The sequence below is a fragment of the Phocoena sinus genome, chromosome 1, assembly GCF_008692025.1.
Source record: "Phocoena sinus isolate mPhoSin1 chromosome 1, mPhoSin1.pri, whole genome shotgun sequence".
NCBI classification, from domain to species: Eukaryota; Metazoa; Chordata; class Mammalia; order Artiodactyla; family Phocoenidae; genus Phocoena; species Phocoena sinus.
In genome coordinates this window covers 37847576-37869580 of record NC_045763.1, presented here as the reverse complement: position 1 = coordinate 37869580, position 22005 = coordinate 37847576, and the positions used below count along the sequence as shown (strand labels likewise).

General features: G+C 41.0%; 1 protein-coding gene across 3 annotated transcripts in view; it reads right to left on the bottom strand.

Moving 5' to 3' along the window:
• The window catches only part of NASP (nuclear autoantigenic sperm protein), a 30614-nt gene extending 9657 nt beyond the window's left edge, over nucleotides 1-20957 (bottom strand). For 2 of the 3 annotated variants that reach the window (XM_032643850.1, XM_032643832.1), the window contains exons 1-5: nucleotides 20793-20957; nucleotides 11670-11720; nucleotides 3143-3253; nucleotides 1571-1651; nucleotides 433-539 (exon numbers count right to left, since the gene is read on the bottom strand). In XM_032643850.1, coding sequence (XP_032499741.1) covers nucleotides 433-539; nucleotides 1571-1651; nucleotides 3143-3253; nucleotides 11670-11720; nucleotides 20793-20851 — 409 coding nt within the window. In that variant the 5' untranslated portion in view covers nucleotides 20852-20957. The remainder of the gene's footprint in view (nucleotides 1-432; nucleotides 540-1570; nucleotides 1652-3142; nucleotides 3254-11669; nucleotides 11721-20792) is intronic. The other variant, XM_032643841.1, reaches the window with a different exon arrangement.
• Nucleotides 20958-22005: the final 1048 nt, after the last annotated feature.

Sequence of the window (22005 nt, the reverse complement as noted above, 5' to 3'; positions counted from 1 at the left end):
CAAGCTTTACATTCTCTTCTATACACTATATAGACCTCCATCTGATATGTAAAATTCTAGCAGCCAAACTCAAATTAGAAATTAACATTTAATTTTCTTAGACACAAAAAAATGTAAAAGGGCTCCAAAAGCACAGCCATTAAAATAACTGAGCTGTAAAGACTTTTTAAAATTCACATCAGAAAAATATTTAAGGTTGTTTTCATACTTAAAACATCAATTTAAATAACCAGACTTATTTGGGAAATTAAGTTATCCCCTTACAAAAGCCTGCTATCTGTTTCAGTAATCAGCCACCTCCCCTGCAGTCTCCACCAGATGCAGGTGTCACCCCAGGAGAGACCATTCAGGATAAGGAGAGCCCTATTTCCACCACTTGTACACAAGAAATAAATGTCGCATCTCTTGAATGTCACATGTAACTCCACATACCATCTATGTTATCATTATTTTCTACCAGAGTTTCTTCTGTTTTTTCTCCTTCCTCCTCTTCCACATGCACACCTTCCAGGGCATTTCCCAACACACCATTCTCCATTCTAGCAGAACAAAAGGAGAAAGCACTAAAGGTATGATGGCTAGAACCTAACAGTCTTTGTAATACAGAAACTGTAGTCCTGTATTATAAAAGCAACAGAAGAGTAAGCAAGTACAGAGAATATAAACTATAAGCACTCATGAAAGAAATGCAATGATCAAAACTTTTTAATATAAATTAAGGCTGTAAGAGCACTCAAAGAAATAAACATACCCTTTTTATCCAGCCACCTGAAAAAACACTGATGACTCTTATCAAAAGGGCCATATTTCCCAAACTTCTCATCCACCTACATTTCTCTAGATGGCCAAAAACATTCTGGCATGGTTTTCAAGACAAATCCTTAGAATGCTCTACAAAATTAGAAAACTTAGCAGAACTGAGATTAAATAGATTACAGAATATTTGCTCCTCTGTGTACCCTCAATATATTTTATTCTGATTAATAAATTCTGGTGGAAAATACACAACTTTCCAACAATTAAGACTACTTGTGAGTCTTATCTTAAGACATTTTCACATGCCAGTGTTTTCAAATTGTCCTTCAGTCCTTCTTATGGATGACTGTTTTGGGCTAGCTGAGTGATTTCAAAGGTTCTCTCTCTAAATTGGACTTTGATAAATTACTGACTATTCACTAATGGAAAGACCTCTGTGCTTCTAATTACTGCAAAAGTCAAAACCTAAGTATAACTTTACTCTTTGTATCAAGTGACTTTCAAAACTCCCATCAAGGGAATTCTCTGGTGGTCCAGTGATTAGGACTCCGCGCTTTCACTGCTGGGGGCACAAGTTCAATCCCTGGTTGGGGAACTAATATCCCACAAGCCCACAGCACGCCCCCCCTGCCAAAAAAAAACTTCCATCAATATTTCATGCTCCTTCTAAACCCCCCCAGTAAAACCAGTCCCACTTAGCTCATGTGAAATCTCAAAGCTAGTAAACAATCTTAGCAAACAAAGAAGCAAGTTTTTAAATAAGACTACTATGATACAAAACATATTACTTAAAGACTTGGCTTGAAAGACATACCTTGCCAACTCCAGAAGCGATTTCCCATAGAAAAAGAAGGCTTCTCCACATTCATTAGCTGTCTCTCCATACTTCTTACCTCTACAAAGAGAATAACAGCTAAGATCTGAATTAACATCTAGTCTCAAAATTTTTTCCCCTAGTTCTTTAGCTATAAAATGACATTTCTTCTGTAACACATCCTTCTAGGAAACCAATGCTCCACTCCTCTTGCTTTGAAGTCAAGGTCCAAGGGACTTTAAGAATGAATGAATTAATGTTGCCTGTTCTTCATCTATATAGTATATAATTACAAATTCAGATATATAATATACATTATATAATTAGAATATAATATATACTCTAAAAGACATCCATTTGCTACAGTTATACTATATAATCTAAGAGCCAAATTACATTAATAGGCATTTCTTCTGGTATAAGATAGGGGTCAATACGGGCCAGAATATTGTTAGAGTTAGAGGGCCTTTGGCTGGGACCCAAAGCATGAATAAGGTCCATGGAAAGGCATGATGATAAAGAGTTAAGAGAATGTTCTCTGGAGCCTGACTGCCTAGGTTCAAATCCTGCCTCTAACTTTTAACCTTAGTCAAGTTACTTAATCTCACAGTACCTTAGTTTTCTCATCTGTACAATGGAAATGTTAAGAACCAGTCAGAGATATTACAAGAACTAATTAAGTTAATGTATATAAAATCATTTAAAATAATGCTTAGAAATACAGATAGCACTATATATACAAATTTAAGCTATTAATATCTAGACAGGGAAGAAGAAGAGGAAAAAAATCAGAAGTGTGATAAATGGTAAGGAGGAGGTACTTTATGTGGAGTAAGGAGACCAGCTTTCATGGGGTAAAGGATTGGCAGAAATCATGCTAAGTCAGGCCAACTAATAGCCTGAGAGATTAGTGAGAGTAAACAGTACAACTAAACAAAGAAACTATTGTGATGAAGGTCATGTTTAAGGGTAGTCTACTAGATTAGAATAATGCATCTCAAATTTTCCTCCTAAATACCCTTAATGGCAGGACAGTGAGAATACTGAACTTTCCAGGAATAAGGAATAAGCTAAGAAGCGTGTTTCTATGCGCTTAATCTTAAAAACTTAGATTTTAACGTTTTCATTTTAAGATAACCACATACTTTTATATAAAAATACCTAAATACTCAGCATCAGATGAAATCTGGGCCCTACCCTTAGCACACCACTGAATACCAGAACCTCAGCTCTTCAGACGCAGGTGATGATGAAGAGACCAGAGGCCAATAATCTGAAAAGATTATTGCAGACATCCAGGAGTAAGATTCTGTTCTAGAAGGAGTAAGGGTTGTGGGGGGAAATGGACAAATATGACCCTGAACCAAAACCAGGACAAGTTAGTTAGTTAGTGATGAACAGAAAACAAATTACCTTATAAGTTTTATAGTTATAGGAATAAATTTACACATGAAAAATAATCAAATCTCCTTAAACTCTTGCTCTTTATTCTTTTTATCCCATTAAACAACTTTTTATGATTCAACTTTATTAGGAACACAATATCCCATCATAGCAAAACACAGTACTTACAAAAGACTAGCTGCTTCCTGGAAGGCATTGACAGCTGCTGGAATATCCCCCATCACCAGATGTTTCTGTCCTAAACCCAATAGTTTCTTAGCTTCACTATCCACATCCAGACTGCAAGATAAAGATTTTTTTCAAACGTCAAATACTTTTAGAACCAACATTTTTGGAATACCTGCTACATTTAAACCATAATACTTTAATTTCTTTAAACCTCTGAACTACTCTGGCAAGGCTTAGCTAACCCATACTTACCTATCACTAAAAAAGCTCACTAAGATATATGAATGGTAAATAAGCACGTGAAAAGACGCTCAACAACATCAGTCATTTGAGAAATGCAAATTAAACTCATAATGAGATACTATTATACTCCCACTAGAATGGCGAAAATGTAAAGACTGACCACATCAAGTGTTGGCAAGGATGTAGAGCAACTAGAACTCTCATATTCTGCTGAAGGGAATGTAAAATGGGAGAGTCACTTTAGAAAACAGCTGGAGAGTTTCTTAAAGTTAGATATATACCCACCATATGATATCTAGCCATTCCATTCCTAGGTATTAATCCAAGAGAAATGAAAGTATATGCCCATAAAGACACGTACACAAATATTCATAGCAGCTTTATCTACAGTAGCCAAAAACTAGAAACCCAAATGGTTTCAACTGTGATATATCCACAATATGCAATATCAATAAAACGGAATGAACTGTTGAAACACATAACATGGATGAATCTTAATTATGCTGAATCAAAGATGCCATACCAAAAAAAAAGTACATACAGTATGATTCGATTTAGATAATATTCTACAAAATGCAAACTCATCTACAGAGACAGAAGGTAGATTAGTGGTTGCCTGGAGAGGGAATGAAGTACAAAGGAGCATAAAGAAATTTTGAGATGATAAATATATCCTTATCTTATGATATTGGTCTACAGGTATATACACATGTAAAAGCTCATCAAATTGCTCACTTCAAAACTGTGCAGTTTAGGGGACTTCCCTGATGGCGCAGTGGTTAAGAATCCACCTGCCAATGTAGCGGACACGGGTTCAAGCCCTGGTCCGGGAAGATTCCACTTGCCGCAGAGCAACTAAGCTCGTGTGTCACAAATACTGAGCCTGTGCTCTAGAGCCCATGAGCCACAAGTACTGAGCCTACATGCCACAACTACTGAAGCCTGTGCACCTACAGCCTGTGTCCCACAACAGGAAAAGCCACCACAATGAGAAGCCCACGCACCACAACGAAGAGCAGCCCCCACTCACCACAACTAGAAAAAAGCCTACGCACAGACCCAGCACAACCCAAAAAAAAAAAAAAAAAAAAAAAACTTCAAAAAAATAATAATAATAGAAGGAGAAGACTACTTAGAAAGAATCTAGGCTAAGACCGAGGAAATAGTAGAAATGGTTAGATTCTCAATATACTTATTTTGGAATTTGCTAATGTACTAGATACATAATTTCTTGAATGAAAAAGTGATAAAACCAATGCTTTCTGGCCTGGGCAACTGTAATAACAATGGACACTTACTATGTGTCATGTGATAATTATACCTATATTTACATTTAATCTTGGTATCCACTTCATAAGGCTGTAACTTATCTCCATTTTACAGATGTGAAAACTGAGAGTTAGTGGCAGGGACCATCTAGATCTCTAGACAATCTAGACCATTTAGATCAAGATTTATACAACACTGCCATTTACTGAGATAGTCAACTGAGGAAAAAGAAGGTGAGGGGCAGGGTAATCTAGTTTTGGACATGTTAATTGTAAGATGCCTACTGAACCTCCAAGATATTCAAAGGAAGAGATTCAAGAAACATGTAGGGACTAAAGATACAAATGGGGTGTCATGTGCTTAAAGCCACAGGTCTGAGCTAAACTGGGGGAGATTTACCTAGGGAGTGACTATTAATAAAGAAGTCATAGGACTGAGCCCTGAGAGCATTTCTACATCAGAGGCAGGGGAAATGCGGTAGAACAAGCCCTTGTCACTCCCCCTACTGAAAAAAGAATAGCTAGTAAGGAAAAAAAATATAGTATCCCTGAAGCCAAATGAAGACATGTAAAGAAAGTGAATCCACTGGATCAAATGTTACTGACAAGATTAACTAATCACTAGATTAAGGAATAATATAGATGGCATTAATGACCATTAAGCAAAACCACTTTTTTTTTTTTTTTTTTTTTTTTGCGGTACGCGGGCCTCTCACTGTTGTGGCCTCTCCCACTGCGGAGCACAGGCTCCAGACGCACAGGCTCAGCAGCCATGGTTCACGGGCCCAGCCGCTCCGCAGCATGTGGGATCTTCCCAGACCAGGGCACGAACCCGTGTCCCCTGCATCGGCAGGTGGACTCTCAACCACTGCACCACCAGGAAAGCCCAAGACCATTTTAGAATGGTGAAAGAAAAACTTGAAGAATGTTCAGGAAATAAAAAAGGGGAAGTAAACAAACAAAGTAACAACAACCCTTTCATGTTTTCTTGTCCAAGAAACAGAAATGAAGTAATAGGTAGAAGGGGATGTGGGGGATCAATGAAGCGTTAAAAATAGGAATACAGGGCTTCCCTGGTGGCGCAGTGGTTGAGAATCTGCCTGCTAATGCAGGGGACATGGGTTCGAGCCCTGCTCTAGGAGGATCCCACATGCCGCGGAGCAACTAGGCCTGTGTACCACAACTACTGAGCCTGCACGTCTGGAGCCTGTGCTCTGCAACAAGAGAGGCCGTGATAGTGAGAGGCCCCCGCTTGCCACAACTAGAGAAAGCCCACACACAGAAATGAAGGCCCAATGCAGCCAAAAATTAATTAATTAATAAACTACCACTCCCAACATCTTCTTTAAAAAAAATAAATAAATAAAGAATACAGTTGGCCCTTCTCATCAACCAAAGATTAAAAATACTCGGGGGGGGGGGGGGGTACAGTGGGTGGTAATTCCAGAAAGCTCCAAAAAGCAAAACGTGAATTTGCTGCACATTGGCCAACTATTTACATAGCATTTTCAAAATATTTACAACTATTTATGTTGTACTAGGTAGTATAAGTAATCTAGAGACAATTTAAAGTATATAGGAGTATGTGTTCAGTTATATGCAAATACTATGCCATTTTATATAAGGGACTTGAGAATACACAGATTTTGGTACGGCGGGCGGGGGGCGGGGGTATCCTGGAACCAATCCCCCATGAATACCAAGGGAAGACTATGCGATACAAATAATAAGACTATGCAGTACAAATAAGCTCATAGGAGAGGAATGTAGTAGTACTGCTGGATAGAGAACTACAAGAGCTCTGTTTTTGAGTAGATGACTGAGGATGGGATCCACTGAACAAGTGGAGATGTTGGTCTTTATATAGAAAAGCAATGGGGACTTCCCTGGTGGTGCAGTGGTTAAGAATCCACCTGCCAATGCCGGGGACACAGGTTTGAGCCCTGGTCCGGGAAGATCCCACATGCTGCAGAGCAACTAAGCCCATGTGCCACAGCTACTGAGCCTGCGCTCTAGAGCCCACGAGCCACAACTACTGAAACCCGCGCACCTAGAGCCCGTGCTCTGCAACAAGAGAAGCCACCGCAATGAGGAGCCCGCACACTGCAACAAAGACCCAACACAGACAAAAATTAATTAATTAATTATTTTAAAAGGAGAGCAATGGCTCGCAAACTTTTTGGTCTCCAGACTCTTTACGCTACCAAATTACAGAAGGCCCTCGAAGAGCCTTTCTGTATGTGAGTAATATCTATTTGTATTTACCATATTGAAATTAAAACTAAAAAAAAATTTTAAATATTTTAAAATGTTACATGTTAACATGACTTCTATGAAAAACTGACTATATTTCCCAAACATAAAAAATTTAGTGAGAAGCACTACTGAACATTTTTACAAATCTCTTCAATGTCTGGCTTAATAGAAAAGCTGGATTTTCATATTCATTTTTCTGCATTTAAGGCATTGGGATTTGTTGTTTTCATTGAAGTATAAAATATCTGACCTCACACTGATACCTGTTTGGAAAAGGGAGTACTTTAATAACCTTTTTAAATTTTTTTGTGGGATCTTAGTTCCCTGACCAGGGATCGAATCCAGACCCCTGGCAGCAGAAGTGCGGAGTCCTAACCACTGCACCACCAGGGAATTCCCTTGAATAATCTTGTAAATGGCTGTGGATTTTCTTCTCTGATACTACACCAAAACTCAATGAGTGGTAGTTCCTTAAAGGTTATTTGCAATGCAGAATCTGAAAATGTACTGACGAACTTTTCATACTGCTACATTAAAAATCATTGTTCTGGGACTTCCCTGATAGTGCAGTGGTTAAGAATCTGCCTGCCAGTGCAGGGGACAGGGGTACGAGCCCTGGTCCAGGAAGATCCCACATGCCACAGAGCAACTAAGCCCATGCGCCACAACTACTGAGCCTGCACTCTAGAGCCTGCAAGCCACAACTACTGAGCCCGTGTGCCACAACTACTGAAGCCCGCACGCATAGAGCCTGTGCTCTGCAACAAGAGAAGCCACCGCAATGAGAAGCCTGCACACCGCAATGAAGAGAAGCCTCCGCAGCAATGAAGACCCAATGCAACAAAAAATAAATAAATTTATTTATTTAAATAAAATAAAAATCATTGTTCTATCTTGTACTCTGAATAGATCTCCTATTCATGAATGATTCTGTACACTCATATACATAGCAGCATTATTCACAATAGCCAAAAGGAATCAACTCAAGTATCCACTGACAGATGAATGGATAAATGAAATGTAGTCTATACATACAATGGCATATTATTCGGCCTTAAAAAGAGAACTCTAACAGATGCTATAACATGGATTAATCCTGAAGACACTATGCTAAGTTAAATAAGCCAGTCATAAAAAGACAAACGATGTAGGATTTCATTTATAAAAGGTACCTAGAGTAGTCAAATTCACAGAGACAGAAAGTAGGATGGTGGCTGCCAGGGGCTGGGGGAAGAGATGGGACGTTGTTTAATGGGTAGAGTTTCAGTTGGGGAAGAGGAAAATGTTCTGGAGATGGATGATGGAGAGTTTCACTTCTGCAAGAAGGGACTGGCTCCACAGTAACGTACATGTACTTAACATTACTGATCGGTACACTTAAAAACGGTTATGATGGTAATATTTTTAAAATATTTATTTATTAGGCTGTATCAGATCTTAGTTGTGGCAGGCAGGATCTTCACTGCAGAGCACGGGCTCTAGAGCGCGTGGACTTCGTTGCCCCGTGGCATGTGGGATCTTAGTTCCCCGACCAGGGATCGAACCCGAGTCCCCTGCATTGGGAAGCGGATTCTTAACCACTGGACCACCAGGGAAGTCCCTATGATGGTAAATTTTACGTTATATGCATTTACACCACAATAAAAAACAACAACAAACACCACCACCACCAATTTCATCAGAAGAGCCTTGAAATGTTGGGACCACATGAGACAGGCTCACGGTAGTCAATACAACTTCTAAGATTTTAATTTATTTTCATTTGAAAGCTAAAATTCTATCACTGACAACAGATATTCTCAGTTGCCTCCCTTAAAGTGACAGCCTCACTTTATTAATTTTTGAGAAACCATCTGCCAAATACCCAAGTCTGAGTAATAAGTCTGTTGTTCATCCTTTGAAATCCAGAATTCCATGAAAGATTTCTTTTTTTTTTTTTTTTTTTTTTTTTTTTTTGCGGTATGCGGGCCTCTCACTGTTGTGGCCTCTCCTGTTGCGGAGCACAGGCTCCGGACGTGCAGGCTCAGCGGCCATGGCTCACGAGCCCAGCCGGTCTGCGGCATGTGGGATCTTCCCGGACCAGGGCATGAACCCGTGTCCCCTGCATCAGCTGGCGGACTCTCAACCACTGTGCCACCAGGGAAGCCCCCAAAATTTAATTCTTTATTCAAACAGTCATACAAATACTTTTCTTAAAGACAACCATCTTACCTACCTACTTCAGGGTGCAGAATTAGCATTCCTATTTCCCATTTTGTCACACAGATTATTCTAAAACCATGTAGTGAAGGACTGAGAATAAATTTATTAGTTTCTATTGCTTCATCGTGGAAGCAACAGAAGTGAAACTGGGAGTGAACTACTTGTACTGCCTTGACCTTTGTTAAATAAAGGGCCAGCAGGTTTACCCACCATTGATTTTGCACCATTAGTGCCAATGTCAACCAGCGAAAACGGCAAACGGTCTACCAATACGAAAAATTTTGACCTTACGGAATCTCTGAAAGGTTCTTGGGGATCCCAGGGGCATACAGACTGCACCTTTAGAACCTCTGAATAAGAGCATGGACCCACATCCAGAAGAATGCGGGACTTCCCTGGTGGCACAGTGGATAAGACTCCGTGCAGCCAATGCAGGGGGCCCGGGTTCGATCCCTGGTCAGGGAACTAGATCCCACCACAACTAAGAGTTCGGGTACCGCAACTAAGGAGCCCGCCGGCTGCAACAAAGACTGAGAGCAAACAAATAAATAAAAAAGAAAAGAAAAAATAAATAAAGAAAAGAATGTGTGGGTACAGATTTAAGATAGATTAAGAAACTCCTCTTCCTAACTGCTTATTACTAAACAATCAAATTTTTTATATATTTATTTATCTTTGGCTGCATTGGGTCTTCATTGCTGCATGCAGGCTTTCTCGGAAGTTGCACGCAGGCAACTTCTTCGTTGCGGTGCATGGGCTTCTCATTGCAGTGGCCTCTTGCTGCGGAGCGTGGGCTCAGCCACGTGGGCTTCATTAGTTGTGGCACATGGGCTCAGCAGTTGTGGCTCACGGGCTTAGTTGCTCCGCAGCACGTGGGATTTTCCCGGACCCGGGCTCGAACCCGTGTACCCTGTGTTGGCAGGTGGATTCTTAACCACTGCACCACCAGGTAGTCCCCAATCAAATTTTTTTAAAAAGTAAAATCATCAAGTAAGAGCAAGAAGACAGGTGACGGTACTGAATATTAAGAAGTTACTCAGCAGAATGGGAGAACAACTTGGCCAGGGAAACATGCTATAGTTGCCAGGCAGTACTAAATAACCATTTCAGATCAGCTGTTACAAATTTATGAGACTAGTCATGTTTTTTCCAACCATCCTTCCAAGTTTCTCTCAGAATCAGATTATCATGCTCCTCAAAAGATCATCAATGCTTAGAATATTAATAATCACATATCAGCAGTGTTCCAGGGGTGAAGTAGCCTAGCTACATTTATACCTTATTCTCAGTCCAGAAATTTAATACTATGGTATATACCAAGACTCTAAAAAGGTTACGCGAATGTGTGTTTAGGACCAATCCTGAGCAGTACTTCTTCCACCCCAAAACGAGACTGACTCACAAATCAGTAGGTAGTATTTGTAAAAGACATGGTTTAAATAACCAAGATAACAATGGAATTTAAGACCACAAAGTGAAATGATGAAACAAATGAAAAACTTAAAGACTCTTAAAAAGTGCAGATATTTTGCAAAAAGGATTAAACAGAATTTAGAACAGTAATTTTCAACCTAAGTGAGCTTAAGATTTAACAGGAAGCTTTTCCAAAACACTCATACACTAAAAGCTTAAGAAATGAAATCTCTAGGAATGCAACCCAGGCATTTACCTTTTGGATAAGCTTTCTAGTTAATTAATTATTATGCTTACCTCTGGTTAAAAACCACGGTCACATCCAGATGGGGAAGTTACATGGAAGTACATGTGAGCTCAATATAAAATTTAAAACTTTCAACCAGAATAACAACAAAATTGAAAATGGCAACCTTACAAAACAGAGATCTAAATCAGTAGAAGTATTCAAAGAAAGAGTAAGTTAGGGACTTCCCTGCTGGTCCAGTGGTTAAGAATCTGCCTTCCAATGCAGGGGACACAGGCGGGGAACTAAGATCTCACATGCTGTGAGGCAAATAAGCCCATGTGCCACAACTAGAGAGCCCGCACACCAGAACTACAGAGTAGCCTGTGCACCACAACTAGAGAGAGGTCTGCACTGCAACTAAGATCCGACACAGCCAATAAACAAATAAATAAAATACTTTTAAAGAAAATAAGTTAGGGACTTCCTTGGTGGCACAGTGGTTAAGAATCCGCCTGCCAATGCAGGGGACACGGGTTCGAGCCCTGGTCTGGGAAGATCCTACATGTTGCAGAGAAACTGAGCCCGTGCGCCACAGCTACTGAGCCTGTGCTCTAGAGCCCGCGAGCCACAACTACTGAGCCTGCATGCCACAACAACAACAGAAAAATAAGTTAGCATTTGCCAGGCATGTTGGGTACTAAGAAGAATTAAACAAGTTTTTCAATTCTAATATCTTAATCAAATACAAAAAAACCTGACGACATCATTGTCAGGACTCCATACTTTAAATAGGTACTTTAACATTCAGTCTTATTCGTTACCTATTGAAAATAATGAAACAAACTGCCCTCAAGTTATATAGCTCTTAGTCTATGTTCCAGATATAAATCTAATTGCACCATGTAAATAATCTTACCTCTCCACTTTATCTGTAGAGGTAGAAGGAGCAGGGGCATCTTCTTCAATTCTGTAATGAAAAATTAAGGGGAAAAAAGTAAAAATGAAGGCTATTTTAAGACTAGAAATTAAACAAATTAATATGGGGACTTCCCTGGTGGTGCAGTGGTTAAGGATCCGCCTGCCAACGCAGGGGACACAGGTTCGAGCCCTGATCTGGGAAGATGCCACATGCCACGGAGCAGCTAAGCCCATGCACCACAGCTACTGAGCCTGAGCTCTAGAGCCCGTGAGCCACAACTACTGAGCCCTCGTGCCACAACTACTGAAGTCCGCGTGCCTAGAGCCCATGTTCCACAACAAGAAGCCCGCACACCACAATGAAGAGTAGCCCCCACTTGAGGCAAGTAGAGAAACCCCACGCGCAGCAACAAGACCCAATGCAGCCAAAAATAAAAATAAATAAAATTAATTTATATAAAAAAAAGAACACGTTGTTGAGCCCCAACCCTAGAGTTCTGGTTCAGTAGGTCTATTATGAGGTCCAGGAATTTGCATTTCTAACAACTTTCTAGGTGATGCTGCTACTGCTGGTTTGGGGACCACACTGTAACAAGCACCATATTAGAAAAAAAATTATAAACTCAGGTTCATGTCCTATCTGAGCCATAGACATGTTTACCCACAATTATTTTTTAATGTTAATTATGGTAGTTACTACATTTAAAACTATGAAGATATCACATAAAAATCTGGATTTCTGCTTCTCCTGAAAAATCATTATGTAAACTCTGAAACCAGAAAAGTACTAAAGAAAACCACAGGCGAATTACATTGTAACTCATCGGGAGAAAACCTTTCATATTCAGAAATCATGTAAGACTGATAAATTCTACTCCATCTCATTCATTTCACAAAAGGTTAACTTAGTGAATATATACAGAATATTAAATCAACAGGAAAAAAGGTCCAACAGGAAAAGATTAAAGGATATAAACACATTCACAGAAAATGAAACACAAATATCTCAAACATTTAAATACATGCTCACACTCATTCTTCAGAGAAACACAAAATTACAGTAAGAAAGCATTTTTTTACCCATCAAATAGTCAAAGACAAGAATGTAAGAGTAACAGGTGTTCACATATATTGCTAATATAAGTTTAAATTCACAAAACTTCTATGAAGGTCTATTTGGCAATATCTATCAAAAACAACAAATGAACACTCTTTGATCCAGCAGTTCCACTTGTAGAAATTTATCCTATAGATATATGAGTCCAGGGTTACACGGTTATTCACTAAAGCACAATTTGTAACAATTAAATTCTGGGAAGAATTCAAATGTCCATCAATAGGAAACTCATTATGAGACAGTCACAGAATAGAATACAATGCAGCCATTAAAAAAAAGAAAAGAAAGAAACTATGCCCTAATGAGGAATCATCTCCAAGATATACTGCTAAGTGCTAAGAAATGTATCAAGTGTGCTACCATTTACACAATAATATAGAATTAATAACTACATACAATCTGCTCGTATATGCATAAGGTAGCATTGAGGGACACATAATAAATTACTAACACTGGTGGACTCAGAGGAGAAAACCTATGTGATTAGGGAATAACGGTTGGAGGGACATTTCACTGTGTACTTCCCCTTCTGGATTTTGAACCAGGAATGTATTTCCTAGTCAAAGAAATAATTACAATATTCTTTAAATATTAGAAATACCTGCCACTATGGCATACATTCTCCCCAATCAGCTGAAGTTGAACAGTGACCTAGCCCTTTAAAGGACAATTCACTTCAATCCCCACCACCACTTCACTTTTTCCTATCTGGCCCTCTAGGCTTTACATTTCTAAGCCCTGTTACAGACTACCAAACTGCTAAATATTGGTAACTGTTTAGAAATTGAAAAAGGAGGGAGGGGGAATCTAGAATTTTTATTTCTGGGATTGGGAAACTGAGTGCTATCCAACCAAAATAAGGTACAAAAGCAAGATTATTAGTGAAAATTGGGGTGTACCTACTGAGCTGGTTTTGAGGTGCTTATGGAACACCTAAATGGATAGCATTCAGGGACTTCCCTGGTGGTCCAGTGGCTAAGACTCTGGGCTCCCAATGCAGGGGTCCCGGGTTTGATCCCTGGTCAGGGAACTAGATCCCACAGGCCGCAACTTAAGACCCAGCGCAGCCAAATAAATATTTTTAAAATAATAAATAAATAAATGGATAACATTCAATAGGCAATTCAGAGCAAACATCTGTCAGACATAGCAGTGCCTACTACATTCTCATTTAATCCTCTCACAAAAAACCTTGTGGCTATTTTCCAGAGAAGTAACTTACCCAGTTACATGACCCCATCATAACTCATTCTGTACTCCAATTGCCTACTGACTTTCTGTATTCCCCATCAGGATTAAGATCTAAGAAACCATGTCTATCTTATCCTAAACTGCATCCTAGCACCAAGCACAAAGCCTGGTATCTAATCAATATTTGTTAAAGTGACCAATTCTGAATCACTAGGGTAGGATTAACGACAAATGACTTTGCCACTTACCATATGAAGTACCTCAGTTTCCTCAACTATTAACAGTACCTATCTCACAGGATCTGTTTTGAAAATTAAATGAGAAAGTTCACAAAGTGCTTAGTTCAATGCTTGGCACATAAGGAATCAATAGATTCTAGCAATCATTAACAATGAAAGAACAGAAAGATAGGAAGAAATGGAGGCAGCATCAAAAGACATAATTAAGGAGGGAGTGTCTGGTATCAGAGGCAGCAAAGAGGTGCCAAAAAGGCAGCAAAAAGAACTCATTAGAAAGCTAAGAATAAGGACTATTTTAGCATTTAGACAATCCATGATCACCTTTAGCAATGTTGTTTAAATGACATGAAGAAGCCAGATCGAGACAGGTTGAACAAATGTGTATATTCTCAGAACACACCTGTCCAATTAGATTGTGATCTGATGACCAGAAACTGACACCTTATTCATCTTTGTATCTCTAAAACCTGACATATTAAAATATATATTGAATACATTTGTTAAATGTATAAGCAAACAGAAGAGGGGGAAAAATGGACACCAGAAATCCTGCAGACTCTTATCTAAAGAAGCCTGGCTATGAAGGGAAGAAGCAAAGAAAGCAACTGAACGCATATATCACAGAGAAAATGTTTTTAAAAGCATCCATCTTGGGACGTTTGAATGCAGAGATGGTGCTATCTAAGGGGAAGGAAAGGAAGCACCAAGAGACCAAATAGGTAGCTGCTGGCAGACAACCAGTCATGAAAAAAAACCCCACAAATCTCCAGTTGTTTTATCTTAAAGATTTTTTTTCTTTAACATAAACCCTCAGCCTGTGAAGAAGGCTTTTCTTCTGGCAAACTTTTAAGTTCCACAAGAGGTCTTAACCCTCTAGCCATCTATTCTGTGTCTGCTAGAGCAGAGAAGCTGAACATTTAAGAAACAACAGCACTGACTGCACTCTCTTTAAATTCTTGGCCCCAAATCTGAAACAAGGACAATATTGGCAATCCTACCACATTCCCTAGAATATGTCTTCCAAGTCTCCAACATTACTATCTCTCCTCAAATCTCCTACACCCTACTCCATTCCCCCTTACTTCTAAGCAGACCTTGCTTCACACCCCATTGAGCAAATAGAAACCATCAGACAGGAAGTCTCCCTTCCTCAACCACCAAAACTACCAACCTGCTTGCCTCTGTATCCACATTCTCTGCTATCCCTATTTCTATGAACGAAGTTTCCCAGTTAGAAACTTCATATAGCTGGGCCCTTGTTATTCATCTCATTGTGGCCATCCCTGATCGTCCAATCTAAAATAACCACCCAGGGCTTCCCCCACTGATGGTGCAGTGGTGGTTAAGAATCCGCCTGCAAATGCAGGGGACACAGGTTCGAGCCTTGGTCGGGGAAGATCCCACCTGCCGCGGAGCAACTAAGCCCATGTGCCACAACTACTGAGCCTGCGCTCTAGAGCCCACAAGCCACAACTACTGAAGCCTGTGTGCCACGACTACTGAAGCCCACGTGCCACAACTACTGAAGCCCGCGCTCCGCAAAGAGAAGCCACCACAGTAAGAAGCCACGCCCCGCAACGAAAAGGAGCCCCCACTCGCTGCAAATAGAGAAAGCCTGTGCGCAGCAACAAAGACCCAGTGCAGCCAAAAATAAATAAGTAAATTAATTAATTAGATATAAATAACCACCCAGTTACCTCACATCACCTTAAAACTAGGGTAATTCTTTGCATAGCCCTTTATCACTGATATTCTCTAATCTATATATTCATGGTCTCTATCCCAGTAGTCGAAGCTCCATTTGAAAGCAGAGATCTTTTCTGTCTCCTTAACCACAGCGCCTCTACTAAATAAGACAAATGCTCAATAAACATAGGGAAAATATGCCAGTAAGTAGGAGGAAAGAAAACTGCTTCACAAAACTTTCCTGAAAAAAATTTCCTTGTACAATCTCCCCACTACTGCCACCGTTTAACAAATGGGAAAACTGAGGTCCACCGCAGCAGCTAGAAACAGAACCCAGTTTTCAGAAACAGAACCCAGTTTTCCTGGCTCCCAGTCATCATAGAAATTTAGCATCATCTGTCATCCTCCCTATAAAGTTTTTTGGGGTTTTTTTGGCTGTGCCACACAGCATGCAGGATCTTAGTTCCCCGACCAAGGATCGAACCTGCACCCCCTGAAGTGGAAGCACGGAGTCTTAACCACTGGACCACCAGGCAAGACCCTCCCTATAAAGTTTTATGGTACCCTTACAAATAAATACAAGTTCAACATCCCCCTATGACACTGTAATGTTAGAAGTCAGAAGAGCTAGGCTTGATGGGAGGAGTATGACTAAAAAGGTTGGGGGGGAGAAGTTTCCATATAATGTTTTGTTTCTAATTTCTGTTTGTGAAAATTCACTCAACTGTACATTTACCATTTGTGCATTTTTGTAGTATGCTGTACTTCAATAAAATGTACTGAAAAACTGGCAGGGAATTTTTTTTTTTTTTTAAGCCACGCTGAGAGGCTTGCAAGATCTTAGTTCACCAATCAGGGCCTGAACCTGGACCATAGCAATGAAAGTGAGTGCTAACCACTGGACCGTCAGGGAATTCCCATGGAGCTTTTAACTTATGCTTTCTTTTGGGAGATTTATAGTTTCAGGTCTTACATTTAGGTCTTTAATCCATTTTCAGCTCATTTTTGTATACAGTGTAAAATAAGGATCTAACTTCATTCTCCTGCATGTGCATATCCCGTTTTCCCAACACCATTTGTTGAAAAGAATATCCCGGGACTTCCCTGGTGGCCCAGTGGTTAAGAATACGCCTGCCAATGCAGGGGACATGGCTTCGAGCCCTGGTCCGGCAAGATCCCACATGCCACGGAACAACTAAGCCCGCATGCCTTAGAACCCGTGCTCCGCAACAAGAGGAGCCACTGCAGTGAGAAGCCCGCCCCGCTCACCGCTTAGCCCGCATGCAGCAACAAAGACCCAATGCAGTCAAAAATAAAAAAATAAATTTAAGAAGAAAAAAAAGAATGTCCTTTCTTCATTGAGTGGTCTTGGCATCCTTATCAAAGATCATTTGACCATATGCAAGGATTTTTGGGCTTTCTTTTACATTCCATTGTTCTATTTGTCTATCTTTATGCCAGTAGCACAATGTTTTGATATCAGCAAGTGAGACCTACACTTCGTTCTTTTCAAAACTGTTTTGGCAGGGAATTTCCTGGCAGTCCAGTGGTTAGGATCCCAGTTCAATCCCTGGTCAAGGAACTAAAATCCACAAGCCTCGAGGCGTGGCCAAAAACAAACAAACAAAAGAAACTGTTTTGGCTATTTGGGACCCCTTGAGATTTCTTATGAATTTTAGGATGCATATCCATAGATCTCTTTGGGTAGTATGAACATCTTAACAATATTAAGCATTCCAATCGATGATCTTTTTTTTGTGGAATCTTTAGGGTGAACCTCAGTGTTTTTTTTTTTTCAAGAGGGTGTAATGTTTAATTGACATCCAAAGGTAATCAGCTAGATGTTAAAAAAAATAATGTACATCTCACAAAAAATTACATTTGTCCTTGACTTTTGCTTCTCTCTGATCCACGTTATTAATAGATTATACTACAATACAGATGTTAAAAAAAATAATGTACATCTCACAAAAAATTACATTTGTCCTTGACTTTTGCTTCTCTCTGATCCACGTTATTAATAGATTATACTACAATACATATGCCACATATTGAAACTGTACCAAGGCATTTAGATATATGAAAGGAGAGATTAACATTCATTGAGTCATTTAATTTTGTCATGAGCTGACAATTATTAAGTGCATTTATCAAGCCTCATAAAATTTATACAAACTGGGTCATTTTACCCTACTGTCATAGCCCAAGAAACAGTGTATGTTTAAAGCCCAAATTGTAAAATTGCAATTAATCTTACTATTTTTTGGCATTTTTATTTTTTCTACAATTGTGAATTTGTCTTTTTATTTCTGCATTGCTCTATATATTTTTTTCAGTTTTATTTTTTTATACAGCAGCAGGTTCTTATTTATCTATTTTATACATATCAGTGTATATATGTCAATCCCAATCTCCCAATTCATCCCACCACCACCACCCCTCAGTGTTTTTTTTTTTAACCAATTTTTTTTTTTTTGGCCAGGCTGTGTGGCTTTCGGGATCTTAGTTCCCTGACCAGGAATTGAACCCGGGCCCTCTACATTAGGAGCAGAGTCTTAACTGCTGGACCACCAGTGAAGTCCCTCCCTGAGCCTCAGTTGTTTAAAGTGGTAAGTGGAGAATACTTTCGGATACGCATATAAAGATTACCAAAGTTAATGGATGTGATGAGTAAATTGTCTTAAGAGTACAAGATCAGGGACTTCCCTGGTGGTCCAGTGGTTAAGACTCCGTGCTTCCAATGCAGGTGTGGGTTTGATCCCTGGGGGGGGGAACTAAGATCGTATAATGCCGCGTGGCACAACCGGGGGGAAAAAAATTTTTTTTTTTAAATCTTCTGAAAATAGATTTTTTTTTGCAGGTCCACCAAGAGAGACTCTTCTCATTTACACATTTGAGCTAATATACTGAACCTAACTCCTCCACCCAACCAAAATATAGGTACACAGGTACATTGGCTAAATCTTTCACACAAATATATGCTAATTACAGTGACATTAATTCATCATAAAGCTAACTTACAAGAGGTTATCCATCTCATTTTAAACAGCCAAATACTAAGCACCAAAATAAGCCCCACACCAACACAGATGAACCTTCCACTTATGGAAATAGGAACGACAAACCCCAGAACTTTAAGGATTACTGAGCTAAACCACTTGTTTTTACTTTGACATCTCTCATCTAAAGGTACGAATAAGTAGCTCAGAAATTATAAGACAGTTAAAGTAAAATTCAATGCATCACATAAGATTTTCTCTTTCTAAGCTTTCTCATTCCTCCTTACCACTACAGTACAAACTGCTATGTTCTTTTGTAACATAAACAAAAACATTAACTACTTAAAACTATTTAGAAAACTAATAAGGACAAAGACTAATTTAACATTTAGACAACCATTAATAACCTTTAGCAACGTTGTTTAATGGCATGAGGGGACAGAAGCCAAATTGTAGCTTTTAACAGATGACAAAACTGTAGCCCAACATTCACCACTTAAGCAATGAAAGCAGTATCAAAATCAACTCTGAATTGTGGTTTATTTCTCATTCAATTTTCTCTCTCTACTGGTTTGGAAGTTAAACATGTTTTTTATTCTTTCAATGGCTATACTGGAATTATAATGTGCATTCTTAGTAGTTTATTAAACTCACATAAATTTTCTTTACCCTCCCTCTTAAACGACTGAAACGCTTTACCCCTGAATTGCCCCAGGAACTTACTTAACTAAGGAATGATGCCTTTATTGTTCTAACTAGCTAATTAGATTTTCATGCAATTTCCTCTCAAGCTTTGGGGATGGGGGAATGGATGAGTAATGAGGGAATAAAAACTTGAAATACTAGGGTTTATCCTAGAGTCTGCCACTTAATAATTTGGGTTATTTCTTGTTTCTTCGAATAACGGCCTGTTTCCCTTCACTGTTCAAAAAATACCTTTATGTCAGAGTGGCACTGTGCCGTTTTCATAGCAATCATGTCTTCTATCATTCCTGCCAGTCCTTCTGTTAACACTTCGCGCTTAATACTGCCCATTCTCCTAGCAACCAAACACTGCAATAAGTGAAAAGACCTCGACGCAGCGCTAGAAGATGCTTCGCCTCACGATAAAATCCCCCAGAAGCAGCCAAGTCCCCCGCCAACGTTCCCAAAGTCTAAAAGAACCACGATGCTCTCCACCACAGACAAAAGAAATGGGCCTTGCTGAGGGCAGGAGAGTATCAGGTGAGCGAGGAGACCGCGGGGCACAAGCTTCACCGCGTCCCACGGCGGAAGTCCGAGGCGCTCGGGAGCCGCAGCCCCAAACAATGGAGTTTTCCCGCCTCCTCAGGGCCCCGCCCCCTGCTCCAAAGCCGGCGGGGGGAAGCGAACGCACGAGCGCACGACCCCGCCCCCGAGAGACCCCGCCCATCCCGATCCACCGGTCCGGCCTCCTCCCTCGTGCAGTTTTTTTTTTTTGGCGCCAAATCTCTGTTGGTTATTTTCCCGATGTGTTTGGAGATCCTACCGGAGGCGCACGCCAGGAGTGCGGGGACAGCAGGGACGTGAAGGTACACTGCCGCGCCGGGGCCCCGCCTTCCCGCCGATAGCCCCGGGCCTGGGGAGGAAGGAGAGGGGCAGGCGATGGAGACAGCCGCCGCTGCCCCCGGCAAGATGGCGACCGCGAAAAGCGGGGCAGGGGGCGCCAGCCGACCGGCGTTACTGCCAATGAGCGAGGCTCTCTGCTAGAAGTGGGCTTCTCCAGTGTCCGGCCCTCCCCGAACAGCGACGGTTGTTCACTGGAAGGAAAGCCCTCCCACCCTCCGGTCTGTCCCTCCCGGTTAGCCTCCGTCCACCACCCCCTCCCTGCGGACTGGCCAGTGCCTCAAGCTCTCCACGGTCCAGCTTACTTATCGGCGGAAACCAGCTCCGCGGTGATGGCGGCAGTGGCTGTGGACTCTGCGGCCATCGTTCGCCTGAGGTGGTGGGCCAGCGGACGGGATAGTGCCTGTGGGAAAAACAGAGAATTTGGAAAGCCAGAGACTTATTCGTGGACAGAAAATGGCAGATTGGAGACCCCGCGCGGCTGGGCCCTCTTATATACCAGGGCCCTTCGCCCCGCCCATCCACTTCCGGATCCTCCCCCTCGAGTTTAAAGGGCCAGGACCCAGCCCCAATCCTGCCCAAGGACATTCCCCACCCGCACCACCTGGTTCTGCGTGATACCTTTCCTCCCTGGCTTCCTCGAAAAAAGCAACTTTTTGCTTCTCTAGCAAGTCGCGTAAGAAGAACTAGAATCTTGGTACTACTACTCCTGACTGAACGGCGGCCAGCGACTTCCAGAGAAGGGGAAGCTGGGGCTGCACTACATGTTCGGAGCGAGTAGCCGAGAGTCTGTTTCCAGGCCGGATACTCAGGAAGTTAACTGAGACTTTCTGTCGGTCCGCTCAGTCGTAACGGATGGACATGAAAGAGCCGAGCACGTGTATACCAGCAACGGCTAGAACAGATATTGGTGAGAGACGCGTGGCTCTGAACCTCAACAACAACTGACGCAAGGAAATGCTGTCCTAGGATTGGCCACCGCCTGAAACTACCGCGCTTGATTCAAAGCTGGGGGCTGCGGCGGGACGCGGCTGGCTCCTCCCTCTGGGCCCGCCCCCTTCGGCTGGCCCAATCCGGTGAAGCCATCCTCTTAGGCCCTACCCAGACTCCCAAATCTGACTAGCTTAAAGCTCCCAGCTCTTTTTTTTTTTGTTTGTTTGTTTGTTTGTTTTTTTTCCCAGCTCTTTTCGTCCACTCCAAGCTACGGTTTATAGTTTGTCCACTATGTGCGGGGGCACTGTGCTTAGACATTCCAAAGCTATTAGCTGTCTTACTTAACAGCAACGCTACTAGTGACAACGGTGTTATCCGTCCCATTTGGTAGAAATAGAAACCAAGGTTCAAAGAAGGTATGACTAGCTCAGAAGGTTGCAAGACAAGTCATTTATGGGAAGCAGTGTGCCTCATTTTCTGCAAGTCGCTGAGTGGAAGATAATTGCACTTCCTCACATCTGGAGCATAACCCATTGCCTTCCACCATGGCCTTGCCTACAAAGGTCAGAACAGGAATTTTATTTC